Source organism: Carlito syrichta, unplaced genomic scaffold (assembly GCF_000164805.1).
Source record: "Carlito syrichta isolate Samal-C Ts95f unplaced genomic scaffold, Tarsius_syrichta-2.0.1 Scaffold86251, whole genome shotgun sequence".
NCBI lineage: Eukaryota > Metazoa > Chordata > Mammalia > Primates > Tarsiidae > Carlito > Carlito syrichta.
This window is the reverse complement of record NW_007030347.1, coordinates 218,490-232,412: the sequence shown is the minus strand read 5'-3', so window position 1 is coordinate 232,412 and position 13,923 is coordinate 218,490. Positions and strand designations below refer to the sequence as shown.

Here is a 13,923-nt window from a genome sequence, read left to right as displayed (position 1 = left end):
GACGAGTGGATTGCCTGAGCCCACAGGTTTGAGACCCACACAGGCAACTTGGTGAGACCTGGTCTCTACAATAAATCAACAACAACAACAACAACAAAATTAGCTGGGCATGACAGCGTGCATCTGTAGTTACAGCTACTTGGAACGCTGAGGCAGAAGGATCGTGGAGCCCAGCAGGTCGAGGTTGCAGTGGCTGGGAGCGTACCACTACACTACAGTCTGGGCGAGAGTGAGACTCCAACTCAAAAAAAAAAAAGAAATCCTTCTCCAAGCACTGTTTTAGTTAACTCTCATAAATCTTGATGTGCTGTGATTTCCATTCAGTTTAAAATGCTTCCAATCTATTGTGTGGTTTCTTCTTTGACTCATGAATTTTTAAAGTGTGCTGTTTATTTCAAATATTTGGGGACCCTCAGATAACTTTATTTTTTATATGCAATTTAATTATGTTTGATCAGGGATAATATGCATTACAATTCTCTAAAATTTATTGAGACTGTATTTATGATCCAGGTTAAAGTCTATCTTGGTAAATGTACCCTGCACCCTTGAAAAAAATGTGTATCCTGCTATTGTTTGGGGAAAGTGTCTACAAATTTTAATTAGGTCAGGTTGTGGAATAATATTAGTCAAATCTTTTATATTTTTATTTATTATTTTTCTGTGAACTACTGAAACAGGAACATATAATCTTTAACTGCAGTTGTGGACTTGTGTATTCTTTTTAGTCCTGTCAGTTTTGGCTTCAAATATTTTGAAACTGTTACTACATGCAAACACATGAAAGATCATTGTGCTTTCTTGATGAATTCACCTTTTGATCATTATGAAATCTCTCTCTTTAGACCTGATAATATTCCTTATTCTGTATCTTTTCTGATGTCATATAATCATTACAGCTTTCTTATGTTTAGTGTTTGCATGGTAAATAGTTTTCCGCTTATTTAGTGAAAGAAAGTTAATATTGGATTATCCTATCATTATCATTTAAATTATGTTTCTTTTAGGCAGCCTATAGTTGAATCTTGTTTTTAAAGTTCATTTTTATAATCTCTGTCTTTTAAAGTGTAAACAATTTATATTTACTGTAATTATCCATATGGCTAAACTTAAGCTGTTAGCTGCTTTGTATTTATCCCATCTTTTCTGCCTTATTGTAGGTTTTTATTCAATATTGTATATTATCTTTTAATGGCTTATTAACTATATATCATTGTATTATTTAGTAGTTGCTCTAAGGTTTCCAAGATGTATCTGTAACCTAATAGACTCAATTAATATTATACAATATCACATATAATGTGGGAAACTTATAACAGTATACTTCCATTCTGCTTTTTGTGTTGCTGTTGTCATACCTTTTACTTCTACGTATGAGAAAAACTCCACATTGATTGTTATTGTTTTCCTTTACAAATTATCTTTTAGAAAATTAAAAACATAAGTAAAAATGTCTTTTATGTTTAGCTACATGTTTACCATTATTGGCACTCTTCATTCTTCTCTGTAGATTCAAGTTTCCATCATTTTTCTGGTATCATTTTTCTTTCGTCTAAAGAACTTTCTTTAATATTTTTTGTAGTGCAGGTTTGCTGGCACCAAATTCCGTTTTTGTTTACCTGAAGAAGTCTTTATTTTTACCTTGAGTTTTAAAAGATTATTTTCACTGGAAAAAACTCTAATTTGTCATTTAAAAAATTCCTCCAGACCTTTAAAAATGCCATTCCAATGTCCTTTGGCTTGCATTGTTTCTTCTTCTTCTTCTTTTTGTTTTAAATAGATACGGGGTCTCCTTATGCTGCCCAGGCTGGTCATGAACTCCTGCCCTCAAGTGATCCAGCCCCCTCAGCCTTCTGAGTAGCTGGGATTACAGGTGCCTGGCTTGGCTTGGATTGCTTCTAATGAGAAAATCAAAGATTCTGTATTTGTTCCCCTATGTATAATATATATTCTTTCACTCTGCTGTCACACAAATTTTTCTCTTTCACTCATTTTAAGCAATTTAATTTTGACATACTTTTAGTATGAAATTATGTATCCTTCTTGGGATTCTCCGAACATTGTAGATTGATAGTTTCATAGTTTGCATGAATATGAAAAAGAATCAGACATTATTTCTTCAGATTGCTTTTGTCCTCGACCTCCTTTCTTCTCTCTTTCCTCTTTCTACAACTCCAGTCACATGTATGTTAGACTGCTGATTTTGTCTTACCAGTCATTGATACTTTGTTAACTTATTCTTGTTTTTGTTTTTTTTCTCTCTCTCTATGCCTTCAGTTTGGATAGTTTCTACTGCTATGTCATCAAGTTCACTGATCTTTTCTTTGGCAGTGTCTAAGCTGCTATTCATCCATCCAGTGAAATTTTCACTTCAGATATATTATCTGAAGAAGTGACATTTTGTTCTATTTTAAATATTCTATTATCTCCTCTTAAGCTCATGATTTCATTTAAATTCTTAGGCATGTTCATAACTTTTATAATAGCTTCTTTAAAGTCTTTGTATGTTAATTTCATTTATCTAAGTCACTTCTATGTTTCTTTTGAATGATTTAGTTCCTGGTTATGGGTCAGAATTTCCTACTCGTGTGTATGTACAATAATTTTTGACTGGATGCTGGATTTTGTTCTTAGAGAAGGCTATCTGTTAATCAGCCTGCAACCTTTGAGGCTTGTTTTTGAGCTTTTAAAAGAGAAGTCTAGAGTTGCCTTCCCTCTAGTGCTAGTTTATTCACTCCACAAAGGCATAATTCTTCTGAAGATAGCTAATGAATGCCCTCTGTATTCACTGAGGTATCTCTACTGTGAACGGTTGGTAGGAACTTGAACTACTTTCAGCTCTGTGTAAGCTCTGGGAATTGTTTACCTTACTTACCAAATAACTGTTTACCTTACCAAATAATTATTTACCTTACTTACCAAATACTTACTTACCAAATAACTGCTATTTTTCCTGACAGTTTTACTTTGCCTAGCATCCTAGAACATCACCCTATGCATGCACAGAGACTGGAATTCGGCTAAAGACTTGGGGAACTCTATGCAAATTTCTGAACCCTTTTCTCTGTCTGCCTTGCAAAATCGAGCTATCTTAAGTCTCCCAAAATTCAAGTCTCTATCTCTTTAACTCAATGAAACCACCAGGCTCTGTTTCCATTTCTCCTTCCTGCTAAGGGATCCACAAATTGCCTCTAGGCAGAATGTTAAGACTACCATAGGACTCATATGTTTGCTTCTTTAGAGTCCTGCACTACTTGTTGATTAATATCTGAAAACAGTTGTTTCATGTATTTTATCCTGTCTTCTAATTGTTTACAGAGGGAGGGAAAATCCCAGAGCAGTTATCCCTTTATGGGCAGAAGCAGCAGTTCATAGGTTTGGGATTTTAATAAACTGAAATCAAGATCCACAGCATCAGATCTTAGTTTCCTATTGGGGACTGTCTTGCTTCCATGTGTTCTCCCTCATATTTACTGAGTAAACATGTCCCTTGAGTGCTTCATCTACACTCCCAAATTTCTCATTCTCTCTGTTCAGGATAGAGCTCATTTCACAATTTTTCTTTCCTTTTAAACCCAAACTTTCTTCTACTGCTTTCAAAGCTGTTCTTTCTGCCTGTTTAGTCTTTGTCTGTGTTATTTGTAAAAGCCTCTATATGTTGACAAGGGCAACAAACCCTCTGAAGCTACTGAGTCTCACCACCATCAGAAGCAACATTATCCATGACCTTGCCAAATAAAGAAAAAGTCAGTGAAAATGTCCAAAGACTGACTGAATCTGTCTGCCCTAGGACAGGCTAACAAAGTAATTTAAATAGCATAAGATGACCCTGAAGCTACTCAAAGAAAGCTTCTGATTCTGCATGTGTATGCAATATAAAGAAGGTACATACTCAAGGGAAAGGAAGTTAATGTTTGTTGAATGCCTACTAAATGCCAGACAGTACACCGGGGTTGGCAAACTTTTTCTGTAAAGGGCCAGAAAGTAGATATTTCAGGCTTTGTAGACCATATGGTCTTTGCTGGAACTACACATCCCCGCCGTTATAGTGTGAAAGCTGCTATGTATAATACAGAAACAAATGGGTATGAATTGTCCCAAGAAAACATTATTTACAAAAACAGATGCTAAATGGGATTTGGGCCCACAGTCATAGTTGCCAATCTTTGTATCATATCATATGATTTATATATTAGGTAAAATCATATGGAATTGCTAATAGGCAACCATATTTGTCCCTAAAAAAATGGCAATTCCATATGGTTTAATCTAATATGTTAACCTATTTAATTTTCACAATAGGCTTTCAATGGTGTTAACATCATCTCCATTTCACAGATAATGAAATTGAAGCTCATACATTAAGTAACTTATCCAAATAATAGCAATGTTGGGATACAATAAACTTGGAGTGGTCTACTCATTCTTGTTCTCTCCACTCCCCCTCTCATTTTCTCTCCTCCCAACACCCCTCACACACAAATTGCCTCACAATGTAACTCCTCTCTCCTAAATCTGTTATTCTATTTCCAATTAAAATTCTTGTTTTGGCCAGGCTTGGTGGCTCAGCTTGTAATCTCTGCACTTTGGGAGGCCGAGGTGAGTGGAATACCTGAGCCCACAGGTTCAAGACCAGCCTGGACAACTTGGCGAGACCTCAACTCTACAATAAATAAAAAAATTAGCCGGGCATGGTAGTGTGTGCCTGTAGTTCCAGCTACTGGGAAGGTTGAAGTGGAAGGATCGCTGAAGCCCAGGGGGTCGACGCTGGGGTGGCCATGAGCATGCCATTGCACTTCAGCCTGGGTGACGGAGTGAGACTCCAACTCAAAAAAAAAAACAACAAAAAAACTTGTTCTTGATCATTTAATTTTTATAGAAAATAATCTGATTCTCAAAAAGCTTATCAAGATACTGTAAGCATACAAATTGATCCTTAGTTGTTATTCCCACAGGTGTCAACTTAGAGGAGGTCTGAATTTAAGGAAATAAACACAACATACTCCATTTGATTTTGTAGCGCATACAAACATGAAGAAGACAGTTCCTATTTCCAATGTTTATGATTTACAAAAGGAAGGAATACAAGTACACAAATTAAAATGTAATAAAATGTCTCTTTCTCTGGGAAGTCATTTTTTCACTACCTCTATTTATTAGCAAAACTGGTTGTTCCCTCTTTTACGATCTCATTGCTTTTATATAAACTTCAATTGTCACTGTTTGTTTATATGTCAGTTTTCCCCCAATACTCCTCAATCCCTAAGAAGAAAGACCCTATCTCTGCAACCTTAAGAGTTGCTCTTCCGGGTATATTCCCAGTAGGAGGATTGTGGGGTCAAATGGAAGGTCGATTTCGACTTTTAGAACTTTTAGGAATTGCCACACTGATTTCCACAGAGGCTGAACTAGTTTGCACTCCCACCAACAGCATAGTCTTCCCTTTTTGCCACATCCTCTCCAGTATCTGTTATTTTTTGAGTTATGGCCATTCTGACTGGAGTTAGGTGGTATCTCAGTGTTGTTTTAATTTGCATCTCCTTGATGACTAGTGAGGCTGAACATTTTTTCACATATCTGTTGGCTGCTCTTATGTCTTCTTTTGAGAAGTGTCTATTCATGTCTTTAGCCCACTTTGTAATAGGGCTGTTTGTTTTTTTCTTTTCAGTACGTCTGAGTTCCTTGTAAATCCTTAAAGATACTTGCACATGTATGTTTATCGCAGCATTGTTCACAATAACAAGAACATGGAACCAACCGTGTTGTCCTTCAAAAGAGGACTGGATTTAAAAAATGTGATACATGTACACATTGGAATACTATGCAGTCATAAAGAAGAACAAAATCATGAACTTCACAGCAACCTGGATGGAATTAGAGTTTATAAAACTGAGTGATCTCTACAGAAACAAAGAGCTGAATATCACACTTGAACAACTACCGTATTCCTATAAGAAAAGGATTGAAAGTGGCGGGGAGGAGGATGGGGAGATGGGATTGACAGTAGTCGATATCTGCCTGGGGAAGATCTACCTCTTCAATAATGGTACCTGCACGGTGAATATTTTTATACCTAGCCCTGAATTGTACCCCACAATTTTAAGTAAAAATTAAAAGAGGAAAAATAAATAAATAAATAAAAATAAGAGTTGCTCCCAAATGTCAAGTTAATGAATAGATAGATGAATAAAAAAAGATAATAAAAGCCAAAGATTAACCATGTTAGACATTCTTCTAGTATAGACTACATCAATCTTCAAAATAAACCTTGGAGTAACTATTCTTGTTCTACAGTTATAGAGACTGAGAAGCAGAGAGGCTAAGTTGTTTGTGGTGACTCAGATGAAGTCAGGGAGAAAGAAAAGGGAAGAATGGAGGAAAGAAAGAACAAAATTTTAAAAAATGAAAACAAATATAAACAGAACTATAAACTAATGTCTAAAAGGGTTAGAAAAGGTAGCATCACAAGATTAGGGACATAGGTATAAAGTTTTTTAAAGAAAGTTCTTAGGGCCAGGCACAATGGCTCACACTTGTAATCCCAGTACTTTGGGAGGTGGAGGCAGGAGGATAGCATGAGCTCAGAAGTTCAAGATCAGCCTGGGCAACATAGTAAGATGTCGTATCTACAAAAAGCAAGAAAATCAGCTGAATGTGGTGGTGCACACCCATAGTCCCAGCTACTCAGGAGGTTTGAACCTAGAAGCTGGAGGCTACAGTTGGCCAGGATTATGCCACTGTATTCCAGCCTGGGCAAGAGAGTGAGACCCTAACTCAATCCCCACCAACCCTCAAAAAAAAAAAAAAAGCAAGGAGAAAGTTGTTGTATGTATTCTAGGTGGAAGGAATAGTATGATTAAATAACACAGAATGGGAAAGAGAACTACGTATATTTGAGGAATAGCAAGATAAGCATTTAGTTAAAGCTGAGACACTCATTCATTCAACAAATATTTATCAAGCATTTACTCAAGGCCTATATGGGGAAAAAAACCTGGAAGAGACGTTTCAGACCAGAGAATAAAGAGTTTTGTGAATGCCAGCATAAAAGTCTGTACATAAACTAGCAGGTATTGTGTTGCCACTGAAAACAAGTAAGCAGGACTGAATGTGATTCACATTGTACTTCAGAAATACTAACTTTGCCGCTGGGCTCGATGACTCAGTCTGTAATCCCAGCACTTTGGGAGGTCAAGGCGAGTGGATTGCCTGAGCCCTAGTGTTTGAGACCAGCTTGGGCAACTTGGCAAGACCTCAACTCTACAATAAAATAAAAAATTAGCTGGGCGTGATAGTGCACGCCTGAAGTTCCGGCTATTTGGAAGGCTGAGGCGGAAGGATCCCCGGAGCTCAGCTGGACGACACTGGGATGGCCGTGAGTGTGCCACTGCACTCAAGCCTGGGCGACGATGGAGTGAGATTCCAACTCAAAAAAAAAAAAAAAAGAAAGAAAGAAGTTCTAACTTTGCAACAATAAATACAATGACTATAATGGAGAATTATGAAATTTCTTAGTAAGTACAGCATGGTAAGTATGTGGTAACTGTGAGCAACTGTATTTTAACAGTAGGTCCTGTAAAATGGAGCTAGGGGTTCAATTTCAGGAGAACGTCCACAACTTGACTTCTGCTAAACACAAGGCACCAGGAAGTAACACAGAAGAAAATGGTCCTCATCAGAGGATAGAAGCAGATGCCATTTCCTCACTTACAGATTCTTTTCTACTTAAAAATGTGGGGGTGTGGGTTTTGTTCTATCTTTATTTTACAGAAAGGCTACATGTAATGGTTTTGCTTATAAGTGATCCCAGTGTCACATTCTCAATGTGAAAATATTTAGTAACTAGCTTTTTGACTCCTAACGCATGCCCAAAGACCTTTGATTATAAAATTCCTAATTTCTCAAATTCTGAGTAAATATTTCTTAGCCAACAACAGAACCATGAACAATTATTAGTAATCTCAAAAGGAAAAAAAAAAAAGATGCACAACAAAAAAGTACTAAAATGGAAGGAGTTGTCTTCCCTTGTGTAAGCATTATTAGATTCTGGAATTTAAAAAACTACATATATTCCAATTGTCTATTATAATAAGGTATCTAAATATAATTCACAGTGTTAAAATTATTTCTAATCTCTGGAAACCAAGAACATCCTTGTTAAAGTGTAAAATGAGATTTTGCCTACTTGCAACTTCTTGTTCTCACAGTTGAACTGTCACAGCATGAAAACATTCCCCTACTGGTGAAGCTTTAGATACCTATTTCCTTGATGAAAGAGTGCAAAAGGAACTGAAAGAGTTGTTGACAATTCATACAGTATCCCATATCCCATTAGAGTACAACCACAAGCAAAGAAAATATTTTAACTCTGAAGGGAGATGGGCAATAATGTCTAAATGATTGTTGACTTCACTGAGTAGCCTGAAAATGTCAAATATTAAAAGTCTATCAGGTTCATAAGAGACTTAAGTTAATACAAAAATCTGACTGTAAGAAGTCCTGTTGGTAAGTCAAAGGTTAATGAGAAGAATACTGAAAACATCTCCTGTGTTATTGCGAAGCATTTCTCATGAAGTATAAAAATATACATGAAAAGGCATTTTAATCTAGTTCTTCATTAACTGCTTCTTAAAAAATATATAGCTTCCTTGAGGCACAATTTACATGTCATAAAATTCACTCATTTTTAATGTTCAATGATTTTTAGTAAATTTAGAGATGTGCCACAATCTAATTTTTATAGCATGTTTATCACCCCAAATCCCTTAACTTCTTGATCTATGGTGTTTTCATAAATTCACGGAAGTCACTGGTATGTGAAGTTACTGTATATTCAAAACTACACATATTTCTGCAACTGAGCAGGAAAAGTACAAAGTAACGTCACTTTTAATGACCTTTATAACCAATCCTCTACTCTGGCACTGAGAAGCAAATGTTCAGGTGCTTTCTGAAAGTTAAACCATTCTAAGTATTAAGTTATGGCACACTGTCTTGGAAAGAAATTAATTATATTTTTGTTGGTAACACATTTCAGGCTGTTTACACAGCTGACATTTCTCAGCTGTACCCAATTCATACCCTAAGCTGTGAGGACGATCTTGTTCTGTAGCAGATGCCTCCACTTGAGTGATTTCAGTAAGTATAAAAACACCACCGTCTGCAACAATATAGATCATAAGCACTAGCTTTATGAGTTTTTATAGACCTAATGAAAGAAGATTTTATGGTATTTATTAGGCTAGGATCTCCTTAGACGGCTACAGTTATAAGCCATCTTGCCTAAATCCAAGCACTGGAGCTAGTGGATCTGCTGTGGCACCAGTTAAAAGCAGCCTGCCCTAAATGTCTTTGTTGTATCAAATCATGCAGCTCAAAGCAACATCTTGCCAATGGCAACATTTGCTCTGGGGAGGTGTGGGCAGGCACCACTTCACAGGTTCTGGGACAAGGTGCAAATATGAATAATGAGGCAAAAAGAATCAAGCCTCTTAATGAGGATTTCCTCTTGTGTTTGCTGTGACTTAGACACAATACTAGGTAGCAGTACATTCTTAGATAACGGCCAGTTTTAGCGGCTTTCCATTAGTAATGAAACTGCATTACACCTCTTTGGTAAAAATTTAGATGTTATAAATCATTAAAACACAGATCCGATAGTAAAAGACTGTGTCAACTCAATTCAATGAATTAGCACTTAAAATGTATAAGGCACTATGAGACCAGGCGTGGTGGCACACACCTGCAATCCCAGCACTTTGGGAGGGCAAGGTGGGCAGACTGCTTGAGCACAGGAGTTGGAGACCAGCCTGGGCAACATAGAGAAATCTTGTCCCTAAAAAAAAAAAAAAAAAAGGAAACAAAGAAAGAAAAAAATTAGTCAGGCATGGTGACACATGCCTATAGTCCCAGCTACTCAGGATGCTGAGTTTGGAAGGATCACCTGAGCCCAGGAGGTCAAGGCTACCGTGAGCTGTGATTGTCATGATCATGCACTCCAGCCTGGGAAACAGAGTGAGACCCCAACTCAAAAAAAGAAAAAACGTATCAGGCACTATGTTACAGACAGAAGAACTGATCATATTTCATTTGAATTTGCCTATCATTCTTGTAACTGGCACCTGATAAGCCTATTTCAGTCTGTTTTCTACAAGAGTAGGGGTATAAGAGCAGTTGGTTTTTCCAGCCCTGTGAAGCCTCACATTTCTAGACTTTCTCTATTATCTTATATCTTTGCTCTTATAACAATTATTTTTGCTTTAAATTTTTTATTGTGAAAAATTTCAAATATATACAAGAGTTGAGAGAACAGTAAAAAAGACAATATATGCATCACTCAGATTAAAAAATGATCAATCTGTAATCAGACTCAAAAATGATCAATGCCTAATATGTATTACCTCTATCCTCCCTCCTGCCACCCACGGGCTATTTTGAAGCAAATCTCAGACATCATTTCATTTATTTAAACAAGCCAATTCTTTGCCAGTGATCCTTTTATTTTTTTTTTTTGGAGTTGACTCTCATTCTGTCACCCAGGCTGGAGTGCAGTGGCACAAACAGGGCCACCCCAGCATCGACCTGCTGGGTTCCGGAGATCCTTCTGCTTCAGCCTTTCAAGTAGCCGGAACTACAGGCGTGTGCTACCACAACTGGCTAATTTTTTAATTATTGTAGAGACAAAGTCTCACTGTGTTGCCCAGGCTGGTTTCGAACCCACAGACTCAGGCAATCCTCTCACCTCGGCCTCCCATAGTGCTGGGATTACAGGTTTAAGCCACCGCACCTGGCTGCCTGTGATCCTTTTTTGAGTTATCTTAATATTAACAACAATACTGACTCTCATGTATTGAGGGTCTACTATGAGTCAGGTACTATATAAGTATTATCATTGATCTTCATATCAATTCTGCAAATTAGTGAGATAATTAAAGCTCAGAGAATTTAAGTGACACGCTCAGATCTTAATTATTTTCTTCTGTTAATATTATTCTTTCTTGTAAGAGGTTCTTAGGCAACACTAAGAACATTTCTGGTTTCTTCCTCAGATAAATAGCAGGCTACTATTTATGAATCTTAATCTTTAATTTTTATAAAAATAAATGTAACACATTGTCTATTAAATTTCTCATTCCAACAGGAAAACCAAAACCAACAACCACATTCCTATCCTTAGCCATGAACAACTAGCCAATTCTAATGATATGCCATAATGCCAATTTAAAATCAGTTGTTCAGAAATAAATGCAAGTGCCAATATCTAAACAATTTTTTTCTGGAGCGTTCATTTTTTAAAATGTTTTGCTATTTTCTGACTATTTTTAAAGTTTTCTAATATACAAAGCATTTTCCAAAGGCACAGTGTTTACACTGTGGAGTAATTAGACTCAAGTAGCATCTATATAAACAAATTGTCTCTAAAATTGTCTGTCTTCCACAGAGAATTCCTCTATATTAAAATATATGGTGGTGGTACTAGAAGAGGAAGAATATTTTTTATCCAGACAGAAACACAGTATTTACTAAAAAATATAGAAAAGTAATTCAATTCTTATAGCCCAATCATTATTTCAGTATTCATCATTAAAAAGAGATGAGTGGATTGCCTGAGCCCGCGGGTTCAAGACCTGCCTGGGCAACTTGGCGAGACCTCATCTCTACAATAAATAAAAAATTAGCCGGTTGTGGTAGCGCACGCCTGTAGTTCCAGCTACTTGGAAGGCTGAGGCGGAAGGATCGCCGGAAACCAGCAGGTCGAGGCTGCGGTGGCCGGGAGCGGCCACTGCACTCCAGTCTGGGTGACAGAATGAGACTCCAACTCAAAAAAAAAAAAAAAATGTTGACAAAGTGCCATGCCTTTTAATCCTATTTATTTTAAAAGTTATATTTAACTTCAGAATTCCTGAAACATTTTCATGTTTATTTTTATTTATTTATAAAAATTAGCTTCTAGTTAGAAACAATCAAATTTATGGGAAAAAGTGGCCAATACTAAATTTCAGTTGGACTACTTAGATGATGAAATTTACTCTTAGATGATGGAAAAGAGAAATGACTGGAAACAGGGCAGAGATAGGAAAAGCATCAAAATTTACATTTGGAAAACCATTATAAATTAATATAATAACAAGTAAAAATGACAGTCGAAATCTTCTAGTTTTCTATAGTAGTAAAATTTATGAGCATGTTTAAGATTAAAGTACTATTAATATTAACTGTAAAAATTATTTTTTAAAGCTCCAGTTTACTAAGGGAAATGTAGTTTTAAAATTAAATATAATGATTAGATTGATTTTGAAATATTTGTAACTTAGGAAAAAATTGTTTTTTGCTTTGAATATGCCATTAGTAATATCTGAATACATTATTCTCATCAAGGAAAAATGTAAATCAAGTCAAGCAGTATCAAGTTCTTGTGTTTATTCTGTAATATTACCAACAGAATGTTGATGTGCTTGGCTTGTGATATCTGTTCTGTAAGCGCACTCAAATTATTATAACTCCTCTTATTTTTACATTATTTGATTTATAAAGTTCTTTCAATGGAATATTCAAAGCACTTGACTGTGCTTATTAGTAAAGACAATTAGATAGAAAGTGGCAAATGAGAGAGGAGGATATAAAACTGAGAATTCAACTGTCACTTACTGAGTCATCTGTGGCAGAAGTTGGCCAGCCTTCCCATAATTGATGGCGAACGGGGATACTTGTAAGGTCATACACATTTCTCTTTACCTACAAAAAGAAAAAGCACAATTAAAATAGGAATTCTACTTAATTTATAATAATTTCCAGTCAAGTAATGTGACATAAACTGTATATCCTGTTTTCTTCTAGATTCAAAATAAGAATTTGAAACTAGGAAAACACAAGTCAGAAAAATTTTGCAAGAAAGAATAAACCCAAATTTAAAAGTAGATTTTCAATGAAAACCACAAGAAACAATAGTACAAGAAACATCCCTCCTCTCTTGATTGTTTATCGATTCCTGGCTGACTTCAAGTTTCTTTTCAGTCAAAAAACTTCAGGTACATAGTTCACTTAAGGCAGATTTCAATTGTAAATTTTTATAATATATTTAATTTTTGAACTATGCAATGATTCACACAAAAACATGTTTCAAGATTCTATGTGGGAAAGAGAAGGCTAGTGGGTTTTTTTTTTGTGGGGTCAGGAAGAAGGGGAGGAAAAATCTATAAGTTGTCTTTATTTTTTGATGCAAGTTTCAAAGACATCAAAACTTACTCATAAATAGCACGGGTTATTTCTTTGAAATCACTCCAAATTAAAAACTATTTCAATGGAATATTTACTAATACCAGATCTACCCATTAATAGGCCCTTCCTGAAAAGAAAATATAGTAAATGCTGTTAAAGATGAAAACTATTTTTCCCAGCATGCAATATTATACCTTTTACTCCAAAGGAAAAGTAGGTAACTTACCAGAATAAGGTGTTGGAAAGTTAAGCTCTATGTTATCAGGTGATTAAGAAGTATCATGTCTTTCTTCAGCTATTTTTCTAAGTAGCTTATAAACATTCTATTTTATTCTTTATTCAAAATAAAATAATTAATAAAACAGAGCAATGGAAAAATCATTTATTTTAACCAATGCTTAATGTTAGTTATGGCATTATTACCCTACTGTAACAAATGAAGTTAATGTTGAAATGTTGCACACAATATGTTCTATAATAAAACTTCAACATGGTTCTCCATACTGCAACAAGCAGCATGCATTCATGTTTTAAAAACGCAGAAGCCTAAAGGATCATGTTGTCCAATTATAGGATTTGTTATCACATTACTCTTTCTTATACATAAGCACATCTAAGTTACCCTTCCAGTGAAATAGACACGTTCACTAGGGAAAGGGAAAAAAAAAATAACAAAAACACAGAACTCAATCTATTTTTATCTCT

General features: G+C 35.7%; 1 protein-coding gene across 1 annotated transcript in view; it reads right to left on the bottom strand.

Annotated features, from left to right (window-relative positions):
• Nucleotides 1-13,923, bottom strand: part of FAF1 (Fas associated factor 1) — a gene marked incomplete at its 5' end in the record, with an annotated part of 331,295 nt that overhangs the window by 108,073 nt on the left and 209,299 nt on the right. Inside the window, one exon of the mRNA XM_008057040.1 lies at nucleotides 12,649-12,735. Within this exon, the coding sequence (XP_008055231.1) occupies nucleotides 12,649-12,735 (87 nt within the window). The remainder of the gene's footprint in view (nucleotides 1-12,648; nucleotides 12,736-13,923) is intronic.